The following is a 27531-nucleotide window of genomic DNA, read 5'->3' on the forward strand; positions in this document are numbered from 1 at the left end:
TTGGCTTCCACTAAGTACTTTTAAGACACTGTTTTTAATTTACCTTATGTCCTGTCCAGGCCGGGCCTGGACCATAATCCTCACCTCCAGCTCCTCTGTGCCCTGAAACAGACAGACTATCAACATCACCATATCTGCCGAACATAATATCACTGTCCAAACACAGTGGTGAAGTAATGCCACTATTGTATACATTAGTAAGCAAAACATTTTTAAACGAGACTGTGTTTAAGGTACAACCCTTTTTCCAAAAAAGCTGGGACGCTGTGTACAATGGACATAAAAACAAGAGTGTGCTGATTTTCAAATCATGTAAACCCACATTTAATTTGAAATAGACTAAACACAAAATATAAAATGTTGAAACTGAGAAATATTCTTGCAACAATTTAAGAATTATATTCCTCAATGTAAAATTGCAAAGAATTTGGGGATTTCATCGTCTATGGTACATAATACAAAAAGATTCAGAGAATCTGGAGAACTCACTGTACGCAACGGGAAAAGGCTAAAAAGCAATATTTAGATGGTCCGTGATCTTTAGGCCCTCAGAATGCACTTCAGTAAAAACAGCCACGATTCTGTCACGGAAATCACTGCAGGGGCTCAGAAACATTTCCAAACACCACTGTCTGTAAACACACTTCCTCACTGCATCCACAAATACAGGTTAAAACTCTACCATGTTAAAAGAAGAGGTCATGCAACAGGAGGGTAAACGTGCCCTTGTTCCAACTTCTTTGAAACGTGTGGCTGCCATCAAATTCAAAATGAGCAGGTTTTTCATACGTCAATGACATTTCCGTTTCATCATTTGATATGTTGTCTTTGATCAATTTTCAATTAGATATGGGTTTACGTGATTTGCAAATCATTGCATTCTGTTTATATTTACATACGACACGGCGACCCAACTATTTTGGAAATGGAGTTCTTACATCCTCAGACTCCCTCAGCAGCTCTGTATCTTCAATTTGGACCACAGCGTCAGCTCCACAGGGAATTGGAGCCCCGGTTGTCACCCTCATCACCTGACCTGGCATCACTGTATGGGTTGGCTGCACGTGTGCGCGCGCACACACACACACACACACACACACACACACACACACACACACACACACACACGCGCGCACACACGCGCGCGCGCACACACACACACACACACACACACACACACACACACACACACACACACACACGTACACACGCACACACACAAAGGCATAGTAATGCATGTTAACTTTATATATATATTTACTGCAGAATTCTCAGCAAAACTAAGGTACTAATAAACAGTGCCGTTACTGACACTGATTAAAAACATGTGATAACAAGCAGCAGTAGTCACATTAGTAGCTGTGGTGGTAAAGTTAGCACTAGAGATGAGAACACTGTGATTGGCAATAAGACCAATGACGTGAGTGTATTTTTTTATCAGGTACCACACGCTCTGATCTATAGTCCACCTCACCCAGCTTTTCTGTGTTCATGTACATGAGTTAACATAGCAGGTGAGCTTGCCCATGCATGTGCAGTCCAAGCCTCCAAGAACTCCCACTCTTTGTTGGTCACGGTGCTTCCACTATTAAAGTTCCCCTCTTGGCAATTGCTGGGGCGGGTGTCTTTAAAACTAAGCCCCTAGTATTTCTAGTAGCAGCATTAGAACTATTAACAGTAGGGCTACAATAACAAAAGGGACCATATTGATCTATGTAATAATGTTGTAAGGACTTCAATAAGTGCCCTGAGATGACTTGTGGGGTGTTTTAGTGCTATATATAAAAAAAAAAAAAAAGAATGGTAACGATAGTACAGTAGAGTTCCCAATAGTTATGTTGTTAAGTAATGTGTTGCTAGACTAATGGAAAAAGGTAGGTGGGTGCCAATCAAGATTCGCTCTCTGCAGGAGTGTTAATGTATTAGAGCTGACCTGTTGTCCAGCCTGTGATTCGCCCATGATGAAGCGATCTCCCGGGCCATCAGCAGCTACAGGACAATGATAATGATGGTAATCACGTTAATTATGAAAATTAGAACATGGATCTTGTTTTACAGCTGTCTCTTGGATGTGATGTTTACTTGGCGCAAAATTTGAGGCAGCATAAGGTGGTCTCACCTCGTACAGCGTAGCCATCTTTAACTGAGGCAGGGAACGGAGGAAGGTTGTCTTTGGCATAGATGTCCTGAGCGAGCACTCGTCCCAAACCATCTGCAGAGAACAGACCAAACCATTTCAATTTAATGCTAACTTCACTGCACCAGCACGTCATTGGATATACAATGATCATACAGTAGTGACGACAGTGTTTGTATAGTCTTGACACCAAACTGATTCACACCAGGGATCTATTTGGATTGTTGTGATATAGAAGACAGATGCACATACTGCACACACACACACACACACACACACACACACACACACACACACACACACACACACACACACACACACACACACACACACACACACACACACACACACACACACACACCTCTGGAGACTCACCTCTGTAGTTGATGACTTCAATTCCCAGAATAGGTGTCATCTCCAGAACAGTGATGAAGGCTTTGTCCATTGATGTCAATGGGAACGGGGACATCCGATGACGACGTGCCACTTTACTGATGTCAACCGCACTGTGACCTACACACACACACACACACACACACACACACACACACACACACACACACACACACACACACACACACACACACACGAATGGGTGTGAGTAAATTGTGAATATGCCTCCTACAGAAATATCATAATGTTTCAAAATGTTCCACGTTGTTTAAAGCTTCTTTTGCAAAAAGCAGTATTGTTAATGAGGCGCGCGCACACACACACACACACACACACACACACACACACACACACACACACACACACACACACACACACACACACACACAACTTACTGGCTCTCAGAATGTTCTCATTACTGCCACATCGTGACTGGACCTGCAGAGAGACAGATAGATATTCTATATTTGGTCATTGTTTGATGCAAATTTATGTAAGAGATGATTTAAATACCTCTTCTACATAACAGGACAGTCTGGCAGAGGCCTTTGTCTGTATTTATCTATTAATATGTTGCTGTATACATAGGACACAAAACATAAATAACATGAATTCTAGATGTGATGTTCAAAACTAGCACACCAGCAGCTCTTGTCTGATTCCCTGATTGGGCAGAACAACACAGGATTTTTGTGAGAATGTATTGGGCTCGACTTAATCTTACTTAATTACATGTCATAAGCCAGCATGTGCTGTGCCTTTGTGCTACGATGAAAGTGTCTGATTATAACAGTTTGTAAAGCCTCTGATGACATTTTACATTTTCCATATATATTACATTTGCTCACTTGTAGTTCATCAGGGCTTCTTCTTCATTATTTAAATTTTTCAATTCTAATCACATGTTTTAAAAGCTGTCTCTTTGTCTTGATTTCAATGTAAAAAAGACTTCAAACTTACCACTGAATAATCACCAATACCGTAATTTTTTTTTTTTTTTTTTTTTAAAAAGCCAGAATTCACATCATGGCCATGTCTAGCACAGACAAATAAAGGTCAGTCGACAATAAAGTACAAATATAAAACATTGAGGAGTGGAATTCTCTGTACTGTTATAACTAACGTAGTATATACAAGCTGTATTTACTATGTTAGTACATTTCTACAATGCTAATGCAATCAGTACAGCAACAGAGTTACGTCATACTCAACACTCTGCTGCTCTGAGCTTCTCTTTGCAACAGAAATACAGTTTTCGTTCACTAATTAATTCCAATCTCCTCTACTTTTTGCCTTTATAATTACTGTTAGATCACTGTCAATTACAATGAACTACTGCACATTTTAGATTAAAATCCTACAAAAGAAAGGGAAAATTTGTCCACAGGTTCAATTGAGGACCTCGTAACAATTTACAGTTGTAAAGTTTTGACCAACAGTCTTCATAAGATGATTTCCTTCAGCGTGATACTACTTTTCCTTTTCCTTTGAATGCTGCTTCTGTCCATCTGTACGCAAAAGGGGGTTTTAACTTTCTCCCTGTTCCTTGCTTCAAATTAAAAGTCAATAAAAAAATTAATGGGAGGCATTATACCCTTTGAGCTGCTGGAATGCGCTTCAAGGTGTCAAGTCAAGTTCAATGAAAGTACCTTAATCCCAAATGAAAAGAAATAAAGGGAAAATAAATTGTACAACCCTGTTTCCAAAAAAGTCATGACGCAATGTAAAGTCTATAAACAGAACGCAATGATTTGCAAATCATGTAAACCCATATTCAACTGCAAATAGACCGAAAAATGAAATATCAAATGTTGAAACTGAAAAATTCTGTTTCAACATTTGATATGTTGTCTTTGGTCTATTTTCAATAAAATATGGGTTTATGTGATTTGCAAAAATCTCCATTCTTTTTTTTTTTATTTACATTTTACACAGCGTCGCAACTTTTTTTTTAGAAACTGGCTTGTAAATAAAAATATAATTTGTGTTACAGATGAGAAACTAAAACTAACATAGTGGTGAGAAAGACATGACTGATGTACTGATCAAAACACCAGGTAGCCATTGAGAAAATGTTGAGTTTGTATTAACCACAAAAGGCATCAATAGCAAAACAGGAGGTCAGAAAACAGAGTGGCTTTTGAATATAAAAAGTATTCTTGTAAAATTCAGTAAATTAGAACCATATCTGTCCATTGGATAAGCCTTTTTTCTTTTTCTTTTTTTTTAAACAAAGGCCTGGTTCTCTTTCCAAATAAAGTAAATAATGAATCTATTTAGATTTAAACCTGACCTTTAAGACAATTCCAGCATAATTTGAGTTTTTACGTTTTTCTATTGTTAATTCCTTGACATATTTTAATTGGGACAATTCTTTTGTGAATGTACCACAACTGAAGATATTTATATATCAGTTTTGCCAAACCTCACAGTCCCATTCACTCCCATTCAATTCAAAACAACACACAAGTCCCAAGACTTTAATTTGGGTTAGGGTAAGAGTAATCCATAACCGTGACCGCTGGCTGATCACGTTTTGCGAGGTTGAATCAGGATGCCAACATCTACGAACTATTACACGGCATTGATATACATTTCAGAGCCAAATTGAGACAGGATTGTGAGTTAGATTTGATATTTATACAGTAATAAACCCATCAGTAATAGTTGTTATAGTTACAGTAATAGGTGAACTCTATTGTTACATCGGAGTCAAACAAATCTCTCTATAATCTGAATAAAAGATTGATTTTTGAGTTAGGAAATCCAATTGGCAACCTCTTCTTTATGAGTTTGTTCTAATAGGTGACAAACAAAAACATATAATGAAAATAACAGTGAAAGAAAAAGGTCAGGGAATTAAGGAAATAAGCAGAAAATCTAATCATGCAGGAACTGTCCATGATTGTTTTTTTTTTTGTTTTGTAATGGAGAATTGTTGTGACTGTTTTCCACTACTATAGGCAGTGAAGGTATCTCCATTAGATCCATTTACTTGACATGCTCTATGAATCTTGCAAAGCAGATACAGCAAACTGTAAATTTCATGCAGGGTGACACATTATTGTATCTGTTTTTATGGTTGAAAGTGATTTTAAATTTTCAGCGGTTCTGGTTTTGTGCTCATTTCTCTGTGTGTGTGTGTGTGTGTGTGTGTGTGTGTGTGTGTGTGTATGTGTGTGTACCTTGGGTGTCGGGCATGAGGCGGTGGAAAGGCGGGAAGTTGCCTGTGTTGCCCGCGGTGACTCGGAAGGGGTGGAGCTTAAAGAGGCTGAATCTCGAGGGAGCACCTGAACGCCTCGAGAAATGATCGAGTCCGGGATCTACACACACACATGCACGCACGCACACACACACACACGCACGCACACACACACACACACACACACACACACACACACTTAATGCTCGTCAAATAATTTTCCTCAGTTGTTTTGCTGTTAGCTAAAGCTGTCTACATGACACTTGTATTTTTGAAAAACTACTTAATTTGAACCTGTCGTCGAGTAAAGCAACAAACTCTTATCCAAAACAATGCTAAAACAGATAGGGGATTGGTATATTTCTCATTTTGTACATGGTCTCGCATTACTTTCACGATGAACTTTCTCCATAAGTTAATAGAACACGAAGCCATCCGTGTTTTACTGCAAGATCACGAGTCCTGACACTTCAGGATTTTGCTGTGAGGAATCTGACGACCGCCTTTGATTTCATGTAGGCTTTCAAAAGACTTGAGTTTAAAACTGCATTTGTGGCAGTTACCTGGGCTACATGAGCTAAATGTTTTCATCAATACAGTGTCACATCAGTTGCGCCAACATGTACACAGCTCATAATGTGCATACTGTTTGCCTTCATTGATCAAATATGCTGCAGTAAATACATGGGGACAGCAATTATTTGAGTAAAAGTTATCATCAATTAAATATTGATATTAATTTGAGGAACATAAAGACATAGTAAAGATTTGTAGGTCTTTCAAGTGTCGGCTTTGCTTAATATAAGAACAAAGACTAGAGACTATAGGAACTTCGTATGATTTAGTAACTCACCCCCCACATCAGTGTGTGGCACATTCACATGGGGTAAACGAAGTCTGCTTTTGCCTCAAATTTACTGAGCAAATCCCCGAACAAAGGATTATCTCTCAATACGATTTGATCTCACTCTTTCTTTCAATGGCACCCAAAATACAATCAAAGTTCTCATTAATGGATTTCACTGTAGCTTATTATTCGAATGCGAAAGAAAAAAAAAAGGGATTCAAACCTCTGCAACTGGAACAGAAATAGTAGGTCATATGAACTGGAATTACAGACACAGTGCATACATAACAGTGGAACATTTGAGCAGGATTAAGCACAAAAAAATAAAACTCTGCCGTTATTAGAATCACATGAGGAGTCCAGGTAACACTGGTCCCAAGTTGAATTAACTGAAACCAGTGGCTGCCTGGAAAGTAGAAAATCATTCTAAAAAGAAATAAAATCTTTTGGAAAATTGTCATCATTAATATAATGTTGCCATGGGTTGTAATCAATTGGCAATACCATGCAAAGTCTCTGTTCTGAAGAAAATTATGTGTAAACAGGTTATAGCTGATTTTTGTAAAGGAACAGCATCAGGGTCAGTCAGTGGTCAAGAGGAAAAACAAATGAAATCAACCATGTGTGCTAAAGAGCACAGCATATTTAAGTAAAAAAAAAAAAAAAAAAAAAAAGCACAAGGGACATATAGAGGATTTTCATTTCTATATTCTTGAATAACTCAGCTGAATTACTAAGGTGAACACGACAATTTATACAAGTTTTCTTGCATTATTTAGACAAAGCTTTTTTCCCCCTTACACCTACAAAGTGCTGCTTTCAACCTACAGCTGATTTTGCAGTTCGGGCCCCCATAACTGTTCCACTACTCCAGGTAAAAATGATAGTAGCCAGCTAAAAAGATCCCGTCCCTTTCTTATCAAGGTCATTGGGCTGTTTTTATTGGACGACAGTGCACTCTTAAAAGGCAAAAGGAATTTAAAGTCAAAACCATGATCAACACTCAATTGATTGCAACCCACTTGCACCATGGCTTGTTGGTTATCTCCAAACCTACGGTATCTTTCTTAAAAAGAAACATATATATATATAGATATATATAGATATGTATATATCTATATATATAACAAATAACAGGCACCTGCAGTTTGTGACTAACAGATATGATGAACTGGCCAATGACAGGAAGAGGACAGGTGTACGTGTGAGTGTCTCACCTGCTGGTCATGAGTACAGGAGCAGGTGAAATGAGTAGGAGGGGCGGGTGTGTTGCCAGGCAGGTAGGGACCCCCCTTAGCCATGACCACAGCATGGCTCGTCTGATGGACACAAATACATGCATGCAGCCATGCACAGGCACGCGCACACACACACACACACACACACACACACACACACGCACACAGACAAAGACAAAGACAGATGAATGTTGACAAACAGGTGAATGAGATGTAATGGTATGAAGTTACAAAAGGTTTAAATTCTAAATAGCAGCTGCTTCAGCAGACACTGTATATGGATAGAAATTACTCAAACAAGTGATGATTGACATAATCTACATTCAAACGTGTTTTAATACACCTTGCAAGATTAAGACCCACGTTACACCAGTGGCCAGATTCATAAACTAAATACCAATATTCTGTGTGGGAAATAGTGGGACATGCCATTTTCCACACATAAACTCTTATTTATAATATAAAAGTATAATGTGGATTGAAAGTATTTGCCCCTCTTGCATAGTTAAAAAAACAACAACACACTTTTCAGGTGCAAGTGAAATGATAAGGAGGGAATTAAATATTGTGAGATGTAATCTTAAAGGTAAAGCTTGTTTTTCCAATTTCCATGACTGCGTCATCATTTTTGAGATCGACAAGGCAGTCTACATTTTCCTCAAAAGATCTCCTATAATGTTAATCTTAAATAGCTGTTCATGAGTGATGAACTTTATTATTCTTTTTAATTACATTCCTGCCATTACTTCCCTGTTTGCAGTCTTTACATTTTTCCTCAACTGTGACATGTATATGGATAGTAATTCCCCCTGATTTGTAAGGTCTGTTTTGATATGAGTGCTATAAATTAATCAGTGATCATTTTTTTTTATTGATGATTATAGTTTACAGACGCATGAATACAGCTGTTGCTCTGATGAAGAGCAACACTGATGCAGTTAAACTGCACTTCTTTGGTTCATGTCTTGGTTGCAAACAGATTTAAGAGTGTGTCCATATATATATATATATTTATGGCAAACTGTGAGATTGGCTTTACAAAACTAGCAAAAATAATATGTATGCATTTTTTCCGTAAGTTTTAGTTGCGAATCTACATGTAGTTTTAGGCATATGGCCCCAGGTGTGATCATGGACCTGTATAGATGCGTTTTCTTGATAATGATGTTTCATCACAGGCCTTTATCGTCACACCAGGTATTAAAAAGCATTATCATAACTTTAGTTCTTCCCACATTAAAAGATATATGCAAATTTTGGAAGGCAGAGCCGACAGAACAATTAGCATGTCACCTTAAGAAGCAGCCTCCACGTGGAACGTAGGGGTCAAATGGCTGATGGAAATTTAAGGCATCTGTAAGCTAATTTTTCTTTAGTCTCGCCAACTTTTACAACAATAATCAAATCGTGTTCCGACAGACAACAGCACCACGTGGAAAAAAAATACTGGCAACACATGCATTTCAAAACAATGAATGATTTACATGCAAAAGCCATCGGAGAGTATCAAGCAAAAAAAAAAACAAGCATCGTGATTCAATTTCAACGCAAAGCAAAGGTCAGCATTTACAATGTAAATAGTATATTTCTACAATTCTCCGGTGTTACTCAAATTGGACTTTATGGATAATATGTCACCATCTCTGTGGTGGTTAAAGCAACATGCCCACTAACATAGCCTCCCAGGTTTGCTGCAGTGTGGGATTTACCTATTTCCATTTACCAAGACAGGCATCATGTATGGCTTCCTGACAGACAGCTTGAGATAGTAGGAAGAGGTGGGTTATAGTGACCAATCAATGCGTTCTTAAAGGAAAATGTTCCGCTTTCTATGCTGATACCCGCCCACTGTTGATTGTTAACGTGGTCAACTTAAACAGTACATTCCTCAGTGTGTGCCAGAGTGATCGAGAAAGCCGAGTTTTACAGCTACCAAAAATGACCCATGCAGACCAATGTTGCGTTGCAGAGAGTAGGACAAGCAAAAATGGTAAAGAAGGTGGTTACTCATCAGCTACTAGCTACTGTACTGTAACGTTAGCAGCTCTTGTAAATGCGAACAATAGAAATAAAAAAAAACCTCATTGAACGTTTGGGTTTATCACCACACGCGCTCGTCCTTTTGGCCAAAACACAGTTGAAAAAAACTCAACGATCAACTGACCTCTCAGGACTGCTGACTTTGATTGTCTTTTCCAGTTTATGGTCGATATCCTAAAGGTCTCCCGCACACCTCCGTCCAAGCATGCATAGTAAACACGTCCAACTCTCTTGGTTGGGTTCGCCAACAGCATCCCAAAAAAAAATCCTCCCACAAAAACTAGAATTACCGCCTCGTGGTTGTATGCCTCCGCTAACTACTCAAGTTATAGTTTACATGCATATCTGTCAAAAGGTTAGATACATGTTGCTGCAAAGAAGATTTCCACTTTAAATATATTTTAAACAAATATAAATGGGTGCTTCTCACACAACTTCAAAGTGAATCTTGGTGCCACATGTGAATAAGGTACCTCAAGGCAATAATACAATACATGTGAGGTCACACTGACCTTGACCTTCGACCACATAAAATCTAATCATTGTTGAAGTCAAGTGAACATTTGACACCAAAAAATGAATCAGTTTATCCTTGAGTCTGAGGGAATAATTGTGCCACATTTGAAGAGATACCCTGAAGGCATTTCCTTCATAATTTCACAGTGAGAAACGGATGTGAGCTTGTGACCTTGACCTTTGACTTTTGATCACCAAAATCTTATCAGTCCATCCTCGAGTCAAAGTGAATGCAAAATTTTAGGAAATTAACTACCAAAATCTCACGAGTTCGTTGTTAAGGCACAGTGAACATTGGAGACAAATTTAAAAAAAAAAAATCCCTTCCAGGCGTTTCTGAAATATCACATTTACAAGTACGAGTCACTGGGAGGTTAATCTTCGAACGCCAACATCTTTGCAGTTTATCGTGATTGTGTTTAGCCATGTTTGAAAAAATTCCCTCAAGGTATTTTTGAGATATCCCATTCACGAAGACCAGATATCACGTTCCCTAGAACACGACGGACAGACCAAAGACATAACACTACAGCTATGCTATCACAACATGGAGGCATTCTTTAAAAGAAAAAAACAAAAACTGCACGCCACAGAATGATTCAGTTTCACTTGGCATCGGAAGGCAATTTAAGAAAAGGCCTCCCCAAGTTGCCGTTCGCTCACGGCAGCTCAGTTTCTGGATGGTCCCTGCTGACCCTATCCTCTTGCACCGATAATCCAGCCTCAGCTCAACCTCTTTCCGCCGCATTTTCTTTTTCCTCTGAAACACAACTGTGAACGAAATAAATACGGCTAAATATCAGTCAGCCTAAACACAAATGTATCCTCGCCCCAAAACACCTTCTCTACTGTATCACATTTTCACTGTTGGAAAATGGAGCTAATCACAATACAAGCAAAAAGAACAAGGTTTTGTATTAAAGCGACATTTAGACGCCCCCCGCCCGGCTACCCGGACAGCTTAGTCAGCCTATAGCTCTCGCAGGCATCAACTACGTCACTGTACGCGTCAAATGAGGGTGCTGACGCCGGAAAAAAAACAAACAGATTTTTGCAGGTGGAACACACAAAATATATCAAGGAATTTCTTGCTTCAATTGACAACATTTACCATCAACACTGATTGGGGATATACATTAAAAAGTTTCCGTCAGTGGTGTCAACACCAGGCTGAGATGCGACGACAGTGAAAGCCAAACCACCTGATGTAGTCGGGCTGATCCAATCACGTTCCATCTGTATGTGTTCTGCATACAGCATACTTAGTTTGTATCCCAAATACAGATTGTGTAAAAGTGAGGGCTAACAGTAACATGCAGTGATTGAACCAGGATCACTTTCCCTCCCCTTTCCTTAGAATTTACGTCCCATCGCAAGACTTTTGCAAGAAATTTGAGGACAGCTACACTTCCTGAAATGCAAAGCTGTGTATTTTAGTTACAACTAGTATATGTATTTGTTTTTTAGTCTTGCAGCAGCCTATATCATTTGAGCAGCATTTGTCAATAGTACAGTAGCTTGCTGCTGCAATGACCCATTTTCCCCACAGTGATCATTAAAGTTTCATCTGTCAAGTTTCCAGCAGCAGCAACACTGGTCTTGGTGTGTCTTGTTCGACTGGTTACCTTGGCAGCAATGGCGGCTGCAGTGATGTGAGAGGAGCCATGCTGGTGATGGTGGTGATTGTGTGCATGTTGAAGTCTCCTCCTGTCATCTTCCTCATCCTCCTCTTCCTCGCACTGGGTGCCACGCTCCATGGTGTGTGTGTTCGAGTGTGTGTTAGTGTGCATGTTGCCCAGCAGAGGGGACGGGGAGGGCAGCTGCTCCAGGGTGGCGTGTGTGGTTTTAACACTGACCGTGGCCTCACGCAGCAGGTCGATGGCATGGGGCAGAGCGGGCAGAATGAACTGGAAACACTCCTGGAGATAACAACAACATTTCATTTAGGAGCATTTAAAAAAAATAAAATAAAAAAAAATCAGTAACCAGACATAACTTCAGCTGTTAATAGTTGAACACAAATGATACTGTCCCACCTTCATCACTGCGTCAATGAATGAGAAGATGAATTCTGTGCTTTTCACATTGACAGAGAGAAATATTTTCACATCATGATGCCATGTCTTGGGTTTGATGAGACTTTTTCACTTCCTGATCTGTGGTTAAAGCCGGAATATAACAGTTCCATATTTTTCTAATTTATTGGCATTAAACATAGTTAACAATAGACACAGTGGATACTTAAAGCCTCATTAATTGATCCGTTGACAAGCTGTAGAACAAGCTGAAAACACAACACTGGCAAATCAGTGTTTCCCACATATAGACTTTACTTGGGCAGTAAACTAGTGGACCACCACCCCTCTACTTCACCAGTCTCTCTCCTCTGCTTCACTCCATGTGTGTGCAGTGGGGGCTGAGCCCCGCCCTTCATGAAACACAGAGAGCAGAGGAGAGAAAATAGCACAACCATCAATGACAACAAAAATGCAGTAGAAACTCTAACACTGAGCTGAAAATAAACACGTGTGCATACATAAGGTAAATACAAACGCCAATGTTTGATCCTTCAACTGAGTGAGTGAGGGATCAATGTTACACCACTGGTAACAAATGCAGCAAATTACATTTCAAGTCTAAGACCCTATTTGTGTTTCACACCTGGTCCAACCATGTACTAGGTTTTAACCAAGAATTGTGTTTCTGTCAAGGGCACAAGAGTGACAACGGTCGAGGAAACGCTGGGTCTCAACTTTGGTAAATCTTACATTACGACGCATTATTTAGAGCTTTTCAAACTGTTATGGCCACGCATGAATTGCGTGTACTGCAGTAATTGAGTGCCGATGAGAGGCCCCTCTGTGCAAAGCCGCTTAGCTAATGTCTACCAGTAGTCTCCGTGTGAGGTGTAAATTGTAGGTACAGAAAATAACCTGGGTTCCACTCTCCCCCATTATGCAGAGTCTCTGCATGAACATCAGTCACACGCTATACCACCCACAAGTAAATTCTCAACCTGTGGGAAACACAGCACAATACTATCATTAAAGGACCGGGAGGCACATTAGTGTGCATTTTGAATCATGTTTGTGTCCACCTGACAAAGGTTAACTCCAATCTTCACTCTTCTTTAAGCGCTGTTTTGGTCTCTACGAGCTCCAGAAAAGAAATGTCTGACTCTTTTTGCGCGACTATTTTCACCAGCCAGTCGGCAAGTGTGCCTTCTTGCAGTTTCGTGCCGGGGTAGGTAGTGAACACCACTGTTCACTGTTTAGAGCAGTTCATTAAAAAAAAACATCTGCATGCTTCTGTTTTGAAAAAAAGGCTGATGACAATGGACACAGTCAATCCTCTGAAAGAAACACCCAAAAGAATGCTCTCTCGAGTTAATTCTGGTGCATAATGTTTATACTGACAACCGATCAAATGACAATGTTTAACCTGAAATGTGTCTCTTGCAGTGGCAAATCCACCAAAAAATGACGACAGCTCCAGATATTTTCTTACACTATGTAAACCGTCAGATGCTCACGTTACGCTATCACTGTGTCAGATGAAGCGCTATTGAGTGTCATAACTAATAGGTTATAGGCAGATTGCCTAAAGGTGTGTATACCATTTTAGCAGAATGCAGTGTTACAGAGTCAGCACAGTTCACTAAAGTCAAAGAAAAGTACCTGGGAGCCCTTCTTGCTCCCTGGAAGGTTGATGATCAGAGTTTTGCCACGAATGCCACAAACTGGCCTGTAAACAATGCAGAAGAAGTATATTAGAGCAAGAAGAGGTTATCACACGCGGGAATCTGGTTAAAAATACAACAGATCAGCACTGCAGCTCCGGATGTAGACATAATGCTTAACTGAGTGAGATTAAGCTTTCACCTGGACAGCATGCCTAGCGGTGTAACATTGAGGGATCCCATCAGCATGGCCAGAGCCATACCCGGGGCCTCTCGCTCTATCACCTCTCTGGTGGCCTAGAACACAATCACAGGAACTGGTAATTAGGACATTTCAAGCACTTGTTTTGTCCCCAAGAATTTTTGATTGCAAATGTACTCCACAGACAATTTGTTTTAAACAAAGCTTACTCGTTTAGCTTCTGACTGTCTTGTTTTTAAATCACAGTAACAACTTTATGTTTCCATTATCCATTTTATTGAAGTTTTGCAGTCAGTCTGTGTGTACCTCCGGTGTAACATCTCGCGGTGCAAAGCCAGTTCCTCCGGTAGTGAGAATGAGGTTCAGCTCATTTTCATCACACCAGTCCAAAAGAGTATCCTGTGCACATAACAAACACACACACAAAGTTAGCAACTACGACAATGTATTCTCTCCACCTCCAATACTATGGGGCCAACAGGGCAGCTGCAATGAATAAAGACACTGTTCTTCAAACACTTCAAACTCCAGTGATGACAAACATCTGCTCTGCTCAAGTGTCCTTGAGCAAGACAATCCAGTTCTAAAGGTGCTGCTCAGGTACTCAAGAGATAATTTCACCACACAGGGCTGAACACAGGGCCATGTTCTCATTGCATTCAGCGGCTAGAAGAGCATTAAATTGAGAAATGATGACTGACTAAGTGTTGGATGATGGACAGATGGCTCCTGCCAACTGCTAGTAAGACTTGCGAGCCAGGAAAGCAAAGTATGCAGGGAAAAATGTGCCTGTTTTCATTCAGTGTTGAGGCAACACAGTTTGTATCTCGGTATAAACTGTTTCTCTTTGTTCTGTGACAGATTGTTTTTGTAGCATGCCGTTAGGTGCCTCAAACACTGTGAATGATTTTGTCAAAGCAAAGACACGTACCTTAATTTCATCGATCTCATCCGGAACAATTTTGTAGGCTGATATGACTCCTCCTAGTCTGCAGGGATAGACAGAATAACAGTTAGTGTAATGTTAGGATGTGTATGTGTCCGTGTGTTTGTGTGCACACCATTAACTTCGTGTGCAGACTCACAGTGAGGGATCATGGACCAGATCCTTCAGGTTGACCCCACTCCTGTCCTCAGCCAAGTTTCGGAAACAGCTGTCACTTACTGAAGAGGACAGAAGTCAAGATTAGCAAACACAAAATCTCTGACAGGAACCAATGATGTGCTTTTACTCATTACATATTCAAAATAAAACAGATTCCTGATGTCTACAAGAAGAGTGGAACCCAAGTTGACACTATTGAGTTGCTTCAAAGGAATTTCCGTTATGTAAAAGGTGCTGAAAAGTTCACAGGCCTTCCCATGCTGAAGAAAATGTAATTTAGTCCATTTTCAAAGGAAAATTAGGCAGCTCACAACACTAAATGTCACTAAGAAAATATGGTAAAAAAAAAAAAAAAAAAAAAAAAAAAAGAAAAGTCCTTCCGTCACTTAATGCGATACTACCAGAGGCCTTCAGTTTAATGGACAGATGTGAGTGTGGTACTATCAAATTCTCAGAAGTGAATAAGCAAATTTCCCAAAATTAGTTTTGATCAATATTAATAGGAATGTGTAAAAAGCCAGCTTTGATTGATCTCAATGAGTCCATGCAACTTTTTTTCAGCCGATTTTTTTTCCAAGAGAAAAACAAATATGACTACAACTGACATTATCCCCTCTAATAACGTGAGTTAAATGTTGGGTATTACAACGGATTACATTGCAAGACCTTTAAAGCAACTTCAGATATTTTGCTGGCCTGTCATTACAATCCTCTGATGCATAAATACAAAAAACAGAGCTTCTTTTAAAACCCCACATTGGGTTCAAGGACACAAATATTTATCCACACTATCAACGTCGGTATCTGGGTGAAAGTTGGTTCGAGTTGTTCTCATGATATAAATAAATAAAATTGAATGAGCATCATTTCCCTCCATTTTCAGGTGGAATCACAGACAATCTCTACCTCTCCTGTAGTATCACATGCTAGTCTTCCCTTAAATTTACTGTGTCAAGAGGGCTACGCAGATCAAATTTAATGACATCTGGCTGCAGATCCCATCACAGCACCTCTGTTCCAAAATAATTCCAATAATGTGCTTTACTGTTTTTTTAACAGACTAACTGTTGAGATTATTGAAATATAATATTCCTAACGGTTTGATTTGGTACATTCGACTGCTTTATTAGAGTGAAGCCAGGAGAGCTTGCTTTCTTTCTCTCCAAAAACTGGGATTACATTTTTTACCAACTGATAAATATAATCTCTCTGGGGTGAATGATAAAAGAAAGCTAAATTAGGCAAATGTTGCACACAAAACTGCATGCACACCCTTAAATTCATTCAAATTCAAAATACGAGTCCTTCCTTTTAATTATTCAGCCGACCACTACGGTCTTTTTAAAAGTCATATCAATATTGATATTTGACAGAAAAAAACAATTGAAACAATGTTTTCAACGTTAACATGAAAGATAAATAGTGTAGTGTGGTATTTTACAGTTGAAAAATGAACCTGTAAATGCTTTCAGAGCGATATCCATGCAAAGGGGACAGCTTCCAAATGACCTCAAACGCACTTCAAGATTTCTTTCGTTCAATTTCCTGAAAATGATTGGCCAACATAGATACATCTATCAGCCATGACATGAAAAAAACACCTGCCAAATATTGTGTAGGTCCCCCTCATCCACAGCTCTGAACCATCAAGGCTAGGGCTGTGACCAAGTGGCAATCAACCGTGACGTTACCCATTGTTTTGTAAACCGCCATTTGGCCTCGAATTTGGTATATTGGCTGTTGCCATCTTGCTATTTTGGAGCCATGATTGACCATATTTGAACGAGCTTGGGAGGAGCGAATGCTGAATCAGACTCGATCTTGGAGGACTCCACCTATAGCGACAACCTGACTGCACCACAGGCATGTCAATCAAATAGACACGCCCTCAACAGTACCACTTTTTGAGACCTAATATTTACTAACGATTGCATTATTTCAGATGGACCGCTAGAAAATAATAAGTGACTTTAGCATATAACACCATAATGACTTGTGGAAAAATTTATTTACATCCATTGCTATGCAGATGACACCCAGCTATATTTTTCTATGAAACCAGACAAGACAAATCAGTTAGTAAAACTTCAAGAATGTCCAAGAGACATAAAGTTCTAAGGCAATAAAATTTATCCACCAATTATCTCGGTTTTGCTAGCTAAAGTCACTCCTTCTTATTCGTTTTTTTTGGCTGTCCATCTGAAAATAGTCCCATCATGAACTGGAAAATAAGCCTCAAAAAGCCGTGTTTTTGGGGGCATGTCTGTTTGATTGACAGGCCTGTGGTGCAGTCAGGTTATGGCTATTGGTGGGCGGGACGTAGTATCGGCGAGTTTCCAATCAGATCGAGCGAAATCCACAGCAGTTACCCTGTTGAAAATGTAAGGTAAGGTATCTATATTGATTATTTCATCAAAGTAATGCAACGTATTATATTTGATTACTTTCCTAACAAATATAGTTAAATGGTTTTCACTTGTTCAGCGCTTTATCACCTCATCAGTCTCAAAGCACTTTTACATGGTTTTCCATTCACCCATTCACACACTAATGAGACTGAGCTGCCACGCAAGATGCCCACCATCAGGAGCACATTCACACACCAATGGTATGCCATCAGGAGCAACTTAGGGTTCAGTGTCTTTCCCAAGGACACTTAGGCATGTGGACAGGAGGAACCACCAACCTTCCTATTAGTTGGCAACACACTCTCTTAAAGTCTTATAACTAAATGTAAACTAGGCGGTGTAAAACCTTACAGCAGTACTCAACACTGATTAATATCAAACTTTGATTATAAGGTCTTCAACATAACTTAAGATTGGAATGTTTTGTGTGTTCAAGTGACTTATAAATTGTCAATAATTGACTTTCATATCCTCAAGTAGAAAGTTCAAGAACCAGGTGGCCCTAACTGGAAAAGTCCAGTCACATTAAGTCTGTGAAAAAACTCAAACAGGGATGATGTCCTCTTGTCATTTTTTGAATTTGTCAAGAGACATGTTTGTGACTGAGCAGCTGGTTCAATTTATTGGCGAGCCTAATAAATATATTGCCTGATATAGTCCATTATATATATATATATATATATGTATATATATATATACATACATATAGTTAATGCCAAAATTATTCATACCCATGTCAAATTTTCATGTCTAGTGAATTTGTATTTGACCAGTAGGTTTCATAATCTCTAAATGACTTAAACAAGTGACAAAACATTGGAAGACATTTTGCCAGAGATAATAAATAATAATAATAATAAATCCTAACTATTTCCATGTCATATTATACACTTTTTTACTAATATGGCAATGTCCAAAATTCTCAGCATTCTCATCAACTATAAATTGAGAACAGCTCAAGCAGTAGTTTTCTAGTCCATGACTACTCCCCATTGCAAGTCATGGCTAAAACCAAAAAGCTCAGTGAGGACCTCTGGTGTGGCTGCTTTACATTATCGACATGATATTTTTCATAGAAATGTAAAAAAAAACATGGAAATAGTTCATGTTTTCATTTCTATCTCTAAGCACAATGTCTTAACATTCTGTTTCACTTGGTTTTGCCATTTCCAGGCAGAAGTAAAGACAACACCAAATGTCTTCACCATCGATCCACATTTACGCATGTCAACTGACAGTATATGAAATTGCAAATCTGGCCTTTGCAGAATGTAGCTATTCTACATTTATTTTAAATATTTTCAACAACTTCCACATAATGATCACAACCAGCAATATGGTTGTCTTTCATTTTGTACTTCCCCATTCTGTCTGTGGCTGCCACCCCTAAGTCCAGCTCCATCCGTCAATCTTTGAACCCCACAAAGTTGTTTACCAAATCTGACCACTGTTCTGAAGGTATAAACAGAATCCTGAAAAACCAACTACGTGGATTAAAAAAACATTATTCCATTACCCAAGTTTCGACTCTACATTTCCTAATCCACGGGTAGTCGCCACACGTGATATAAAGTACATCCTTACTCAATCTGTACAATGTCAATGTTAAACATTTGTCAGTTAAATTTGCCCGCACTAATGTAAATTCCTCTGATTTTTGTCAGCGCAATCAGGTTTTAACTTCAGCACAGCAACAACGAGCACGGCCGAGAGCGGCACCACGTTGGGAGGAGTACCCAAAAAAGGGTAGCGACTTCAGAAAGTGTGAAAGCGATTTGTTCTCAAAATATCCGCTGTACAACAAACCACAGTAATATGTTAGATTTATGATTACATATAAAACTGTGACACTTATTTTGTCGCATATGTATGTTCCTTGAAAATAAATAATCAAATATTTTACAGTATTTTGTTATATCATTAAAAATATTGTTATCGTAGAAATACACTGAAATATTGTGATATTATTTCAGGGCCAAATTGCTCACCCCTGCTCTTATTTTTTTTTTTTTAGGCAGTTAAGCCCAAGGCCCTTCTTGTTGAGGCCATGGCCTATTTGAAGCTTTTCTTAAATTATTTCAGTTAAATTTAGCACATCTGGTAGGCAGCTTTACCTAAGTCCATTCTCGGGGGCAAACAGACATCAGTTGCTCAGTATCTGATTTAACGCAAGAGTTTATGCATCTTGATCAGCAGAACGGGCGGCGCTGTGGTGCGGTGGTCGGCACTGTCGCCTCACAGCGAAAAGGTTCCGGGTTCGAATCCGGGCTGGGGCCATCCGTGCACGTCAGGTTAATTGGTGATTCTACAAATTGCCCTTGGGTGTGAATGAGAGCATGAATGGCCTTTGTTTCCAGCTGTCTCTATGTGTGTGATAGACTATCCAGGATCCAGCCTTGGTGACCCTGTTCAGGATAAAGTGGGTAGAGATAGTGTGTTGACATGTGACAGGAGGTTGTTTGCTTTTGTCACCTGGATGGACCTGAGGGTAAAGCTGCTGTGAGCCGAGATGCTACCTCATCAAATCACGACGGACTTTCCAAGCCAAACTGCTGGCTCCCATCCTCTTAGCATTATCCTCACGTCTCCCGCTGCCTTAAGCAAGGAGACAGCAGGGGTACTGGTGACCGGTGGCTGTCACAAGCCTGTATTACTGGTCGAAGTTCTCCTCTGGACGTCAGCCAGGCTCATTGGACGAGCTGCTTAAAAACACGACCTGCACAACAGACAATAATTCTCCCATTTGGCGCTGTGCCTTGTGCTGCAATTTATTATTATTATTATTTATTTATTTTTAATAGAAACCCCACGATCTACGGATTTTTGCATTAAATAAATAAATTTAAAAAAAAGACAGCCATTACGTCCAAATGCTGTCAAAAAAAATAACCATAGTATCTGTGGATTGGAAAAAAAAAAAAAAAAAAAAAGATAAGATACCGGATCTGCAAAGGGGACATGAATAATGCAGCTCATGTTTGCTCGGTAACGTTACATTGCTAGAAAATGTAATGTTCCCATGCGTCGAGGTAGCAACTTGCAGCAAAACAAGATCGGGAAAATGAGAGTGGGGGAGGAAGGGGGAGGAAGTGGATTTCAAAATAAAAGCGCCAGTTTTTTTTTTTTTTTTCTTTTTTTTTCTTTTTTTTTTTTTTAAACTGAATTGCTGCACATGTTTTACCAAGGAAGATCTCGCCCCACATTTTGAAAGTCTTCGCCAGCTGTTTTGTTTTTTTGTCCCCTTTCTGTCGGGCCTGACGCTAAAAAAAAATTAAAAAAAATTAAAAAATAAAATAAATCTCTCTTTACTGTCACGTCCCGACGCTTTAATGTGACGGCGAGTCTTTACGCGTAAAATACACACGCGTTTCCAAAATGCGAATCGCCTAATATGTCCCGGAAACCCCCCTCCAACAAACACCACATCTGTCCGGACCTGTCCGGAGAACCGGAGACACGAGCCCGACAGAACCGGTTAGCATGCTAGCTGACGTTAGCAGGCTCTGCAGCGAAGACGGCTCGTATCGTGACATCGACGTGCACAAGCAACCGATGACAAAACAAAACACGGAGGGTCTCCGTTAATAAGCGGGGTTTTTTGTTGTTGTTGTTGTTGTTGTTGTCGCATTTCGTCAAAACCTTCCCCCCCCCTCCTCCTCCTACCTGTCAGGATCCCCACTCGGGTCTGATGGTCGTGGTTGGTGAGCACCATCCCGTCCGCCGCCATGTTTACAACCTCTGTCTGCACTGTGACGGCACATACATAGAGATCGTGTTGTGGTGGTGGTGGTGGTGGTGGTGGTGCGGGCTGCTGCTGCTGCTGCTGCTGCACCTCTGGAGGACAACTCTAGTGTGTGCGTGGCGTGGCGTGGCGTGCGTCAGCGCGTGTGTGTGTGTGTGTGTACTCGTGTCCTTTAGTGTAAATGCCCTTCAACCAATGAGATTTGGAGATTTGGAGACTCCGGTACAGACTGGAGTCTCAGGACTGGTATTATATAGATAACAGTTAGGTGACCTCTGTAAAAAAAAACAAAAAAAAACAAAACAATTACATTGACCCCCAGCATTGTCTGGTCAGTCCATCAGTTCCTGCTTCGATCCAAATTTAAATATTTTCGAGTAAACTTAAACTCCAGTAAATATCTTGCTCTTGAGCTCGAAGCAAAACCAACAATCATCATAGCGTATAGGCCACCGAAGTACATTTTGAGCAGGGTAACTGGCGTTAATTTCTGCAGGAACTGTCAGAGTTGGTCTCACTCGGTATCACCAGAAATTATTGGTATATTCTGAATGGAGGCTTGAATATTCATGTTAATAACAAGAACGGCCACAAAGCTATAGAGCTTGTGAATTTACTGGACAGCTTTGAACTGACCCAACGTGTACAGAAGCCACCCACCAGCATGGTAACACTCTGGACTGAGTGATAACAAGAGTGGTACACGTGGATAATGTTTCAGGACGTGAATTACCTATGTCTGACCTTCACTGTATATTTCATGATGTGACTGTAACCACAACAAAGACTTTGTTCAAAAAGAGACTCCTTGATGAAAGGGCTGAAGCTAAATTCTCTGAGATGATGAGATCAATTGAGCCATGAGTGCTCTTTAAATGACATGGTTGAACAATTCAACAGCACTCTGTTGTCTGTTTTAAATACTGTTGCTCCTGTGAAGGTCATAAAGAAGTCGACCGGTCGGATCTTCCCGTGGTTAAACAATAAAAGTGTGAAAGAGAACAAGAGAACTTGTCAGGCAGCTGAAAGAAAGCGGAGGAAAACCGGACTCACAATTCACTGTAATATATAAAAAGAAGCCATGACTTCTTATAACGAAGCAATATGTGTGAAAGGCTTACATTTCTAAGATTATTACAGAGAATGCTGGGGACTCCGACCCTATGCAAAAACGCTCTGTCTCAATTATCTATGGCTCCATTGACTTCCTTAACTCGGACCCGACGTCTCATTTGAAACAGCCCTGGGAAAAAGAAATTGGTAAACCAATATCTGATAACCACTGGGTTCGTATTCACGATTTGTCACACTCCTCTTCTATTTGTGCGAGGCACGGGCTGTTGCAATGCAAGGCTTTGTTTCGTACACACTACACAAATGCCAGACTGGCTGAAATGTACCCAAACACGAGTGACAGCTGCAATAGGTGCAAACAGTCACCTGCCAACCATACCCATATGTTTTGGTCCTGCCCAAATGTAAACGTTTTTTGAGATCTGATAGGACATCTTAAATCATATCAAACTTGAAAAGATCAGATTCTCACTCAGAGACTCCAATGACTCCTTCGAAGAGACGGGTTTTGTTTTTGTTTGTATCAATTTTTACACAACATCTTTTCAGAGTTGTTTGTTTGTTATATTTGTAATGTCTGTATTCAGTGGCAGTTTGTCACAGTTATGCCACCTCCGAGCGACACAAGGTTGAATGTAATGTATTCTCTATCCCAGCTTTCTGGGGGTAAGTCCTGTTTTTTCTGTTCAAAATATTTGCAAAATCAATAAAAAAGATTTGAGAAAGAATATTGTTCTCCACTATTGAGCAGCTACTCAACATTAGACCCGCCACCCTGCAGGTCTCAGCATCAAAATGTGAAAGAACTAGAACTGTTCTTCGGAGACAAAGCCACCTCAATCAGAGCCAGTATTGCTGCTCATGTAAACACAGACGAATTCAAAAAATCTTGTGAAACAGATGCAAAACCATGGAAAAATTCACCTCCATCACATTAACCGAGCTGGTAAGACCGTCACTGGGTGTAACTCCTCCACTTCCTGTATTGACCCTATACCAGCAGTATTTTTTAAGCAGGTATTCAACAGCATTTTCAGTCATGTCCTTGAGATTTCTAAACACATCTCTTCAAGTAGGTGTTTTCCCAGATGCCTTCAAAACATCTGTTGTAAAACCCTTACTAAAGAAACCCAACCTCGATGTCGATGCATTGACCAGTTATAGGCCAAATATCTAACCTTTCATTTATTAGTATAAGATATATAGAAAATATAGTTTCAGTGCAAATAAACTCCTTTCTTAAAGAAAACAACAACCTGGAGGAGTTTCAGTCAGGCTTCAGATTGTGATTGGCTGTGAAGTCAGCCTGCTGGTTTGAACTCAACAATGTTACCACCGCAAAAAAGTCCTGCCAGGGGATCATGTGAAGGTGATGGATGCTGTTTTATCTGGAAAGTCCTTCTCCACCAGTGTATCAACATAAACCCATTTTGACCTGTATCTTAATGAGAAGAGATTTCAATGGCCAAAAATGCCATTTTTCAACTGCAGCAGGTAACTTCACTATGCAATTTCACTGGTAATGATTCTGGTAATTATTATTTTTTTTTTGAAGTAATGTTAATGAATAAAACATTAAATAGATACATGTATGTTAAATATTAAGACAGCGAACCAACGAACTAACAATTTTTAAATTTTTTGGGATTATGGAATTTTGAATTACTTTCTTAAATTACAGTAGATTTTATTAGTTTCCTAAATCTGTTAATAACGCTATCTGTGAATGATAATTAACAACTGCAATTCAAAGTCCAATCAGGAGATTTTTGTTCTCTCATTAAGTTTTTGGTCATCTCATCAGCAGACGCAAAAATACCTCGCACCCCTTTCTTAATGAAATGAATGGAGAACATACTTCGGTCATTTCCACTTTTGAACAGAGATTGATGACATCATATTGGCCTAAATCCACCCAATTTCAAACCTAAGCAAAGATCTAATGATCCGCAACAGAACTGTTTTCACAACAGAAATTTTGACATGCCATGGCAGAAAAAGCACATGGTATATAAAGTATGGCTGCTTTTCACTTAGTGGACTTGTAGCTGTTGTGCATGTTGGCTCACTGTCATGGCTGACTGGGACACTTCAAAGAAGTGAGCCATTGTTATCAAAATTAGTTTCTCCTGTGCTTTTCTTGCTATCACAAAGTCCAACGTCTGTTTTGAAAAAGGTCTTCAAGTAACAATACTTTTGAAGAAGAGTTCAAGAAACCACCACAAAAGCTCCCCTGGCACTTATTAGTGTTTCATGTGAGCAGGAGGAGGGGAGGTTGTTCATTGTGCCCTCGGCCAATCCATATATGCTGTGACTCAGGAAAAAACTTGATTCAGACTTCCCAATCCCAAATTTGCTTAAAATTATCCATTAATTATGACATAACTCATCTCGGAAGGACAATGTTTATAAAACTCGTTTTTCCTTCTCAAGAAGACAGTATGAACCCCAGCATGAGCTCAGTCACAAATTTGGTAGCTGTCCACGAGGAGGCAGCAGTGGACAAAATGTGGTTAATGAAGTGATAGTCCTCTCCCCCATCAAACCCTACAGTTACACAAGTTCAGGCTACCGTCTTCCTCTGGGTTCATGGGTGTCTTTTAGGTCCTAATGAAATCCCATCTGCAAAGATGGCTTTGGTGTAACAGATGACATGGACACAACCAAAAGTACATGGACCCTTCATTAAAAATCCTTGATTAGACACCAAATCCACACAGGCAAAGAGCCATGACAGAGAATAAACACCCTCGTTAATAGAGAAAAATCACTATGTTCAATGTATTTACCATTCTCTATGTTGGAAAGTGTACTTTACTCTGCGTATTGACAACAGTCTCTCCTTTCCCATGTGAATGTGTCTCACTCCCATCCGAGTGTGTCTCTTCCCCACCTGGACATGTCCCTTCCCCATCCGAAGGAGACACTTTCCCACCTACATAGGCTGATTTACTTATTGTAAACAAGCTCAAAAAACTGTTTGTGTCCGTTCACATCTTGCATTGACCTTACCAAACGTTTCATCTCAGAAAAATTCATTTGAAATGTATTTACAATATTACAAGGAAATGACATTACGATTATTTTGTCAACATGAAGAACACAAATACATCAGCAATTAATTCAGTCTCCACTGTAAATCATCACTGTAGTCGCTAAATCTTGCTCCTTCTGCAGGTTTTGAGCTTTTCATTTCATTATGGTCTGCCGAGAAGAGGCAACAGTTAACTTTACAGACCCACTCTGTGATCCTGTGCTGAGTGTAGTACTCATCATCATAGTCCTCCTTCAGTCTCTCTGGATGACCTTTGTCATCAAAGTTCTCAGATATTGCTTCAGTAGCTGAGTCATCAGAGCAGAAACCTCCCTGTTGCCCTGGTTCAAGTCATGCCAGTCATGATTAACCATGACTGGCATCGCCATATGTCTGTCACTGGCACCAGGATAGCTACCGTCATTCTTCTTTTGTTGCACCAGGGGATCCATAGGTTCCAGAGTCAGTGTTGCAGCTGGCTGATCATCAAAGGTCTGTCGAATAAGTCTGCTGCAATTCTCTGAATCCTGGTCGGCTTCTTTATTTCTTGCTGAAATAGCAACCCTGATGTTATTATATATCTTAGACTCCTGATTTGCTTTCCCACTTTGTGCAAAAACACACAAGACACTGTATTTTCTTTCATTCTGTTGCCAGTTGGTATATTTCTACTAAATCCCTTTGGTTTGGCTGGCTTCCTTCTGCGCAGTGGTACAGCAACAGCAGGTTCCACTTTGCCATATATTGTTCTTGATTTGTTGATGGGTGGTAGAGGAATGATTGTAGTTTGTCTTGGTGGCAGACAGATGGCATTTTTTGAGCTGCTCCTTGCACGCACTGTGGTGTCACAATTTTTGCAGTTGCTTGAAGATTAATAGATGATTGCATTGGTCTTTTCATCCATTGGACACCGATCTCCCAAGCTTGACTTTTTCTTTCGGTAACATTAAATCCCCATTGTCAAGGACCTTCTGCTCGTGCTTAAGTCTGACCGATCCTGCCTGTTATGAACAATTTAATGTAAACTATTCATTGCTTCACCTATTTTGCAAACTCTGTTAGGCCAATGGCAATTTATATCAATTGTCTTATCTTACTCTTTAAAAAAAAAAGTCTTCTCATTTAATACCATTCCTTGCCCCTTTTGACTTTTATGCATTTCTTTAACCTGACCTGATCAACCTTCCAAACATGTCTCCCAGATGAATCCTCCTGTAAAATTTCCACAAGTCAGGTTGGCTATTTGATCTGTCACTGCGGCTATGCAAAACAAAATTGTCAGAGCAGGAAATGACCGGTGTGTACTGCAAACCTAAACCCGAGGTATCCGTTTCAAGCCAGGTTCTCTTCAGTGAGTCCATCTAAATCCACTTACTGGTCATTAAATTGAAGGTCTATCCAAATGTGGAAAAGGAAGACAGAATTATTAGGCATTTTATATTGGTATTATTGCATTTGATTGGATATATTTAAAATGTTCAGACAAATCCTGTATGAATTCATTCAAAACACCTGACAAACATTTCTTCCTTCACTCAAAGTAGTGATAGCATAATTCAGAAGAAAGTTAAAAGACCTTTTGTGAGTTTCCGCACCACTAAATAAACAATCTGTAGTGTAAGTAGGTGTCCGTATGCATATTTTTGACCCTGCATGTATAATTCTGACACTGCCAATATTTAAGAAAAACCCTAAATACATTAAAAATTGTACTCCAAATTATTTTATCTATTAAAAATGCATGTTTGTCCACTGTGAGTATTGATATCATCCCATGAATGGGTTATAACAACAACATTGACACTAGTATTCACCACACAGAGACACCAGTCGTCACTAAAGGCAGACTGCCTTGTTCTTGTTTCCCATTGGTCAAACCGTCCGTCACTCACACTGCGCAGCCGCAGCTCGTAG

The 27531-nt window shown here is 39.7% G+C and overlaps 1 protein-coding gene across 4 annotated transcripts in view; it reads right to left on the bottom strand.

Annotated features, from left to right (window-relative positions):
- The window catches only part of gphna (gephyrin a), a 31179-nt gene extending 9600 nt beyond the window's left edge, over positions 1-21579 (bottom strand). For 2 of the 4 annotated variants that reach the window (XM_069160871.1, XM_069160873.1), the window contains exons 1-15: positions 21431-21579; positions 15340-15418; positions 15186-15243; positions 14561-14653; positions 14255-14349; positions 14051-14117; positions 11999-12292; positions 7797-7898; positions 5716-5853; positions 2926-2968; positions 2513-2650; positions 2120-2212; positions 1934-1989; positions 939-1058; positions 44-102 (exon numbers count right to left, since the gene is read on the bottom strand). In XM_069160871.1, the coding sequence (XP_069016972.1) occupies positions 44-102; positions 939-1058; positions 1934-1989; positions 2120-2212; positions 2513-2650; positions 2926-2968; positions 5716-5853; positions 7797-7898; positions 11999-12292; positions 14051-14117; positions 14255-14349; positions 14561-14653; positions 15186-15243; positions 15340-15418; positions 21431-21494 (1499 nt within the window). In that variant the 5' untranslated portion in view covers positions 21495-21579. The remainder of the gene's footprint in view (positions 1-43; positions 103-938; positions 1059-1933; positions 1990-2119; positions 2213-2512; positions 2651-2925; positions 2969-5715; positions 5854-7796; positions 7899-11998; positions 12293-14050; positions 14118-14254; positions 14350-14560; positions 14654-15185; positions 15244-15339; positions 15419-21430) is intronic. The other 2 variants (XM_069160874.1, XM_069160875.1) reach the window with 2 other exon arrangements.
- Between the last annotated feature and the right edge of the window lie 5952 nt (positions 21580-27531).

Source organism: Embiotoca jacksoni, unplaced genomic scaffold (assembly GCF_022577435.1).
Source record: "Embiotoca jacksoni isolate LCO1_2020_lvr unplaced genomic scaffold, fEmbJac1.0.p SCAF_27, whole genome shotgun sequence".
NCBI classification, from domain to species: domain Eukaryota; kingdom Metazoa; phylum Chordata; class Actinopteri; family Embiotocidae; genus Embiotoca; species Embiotoca jacksoni.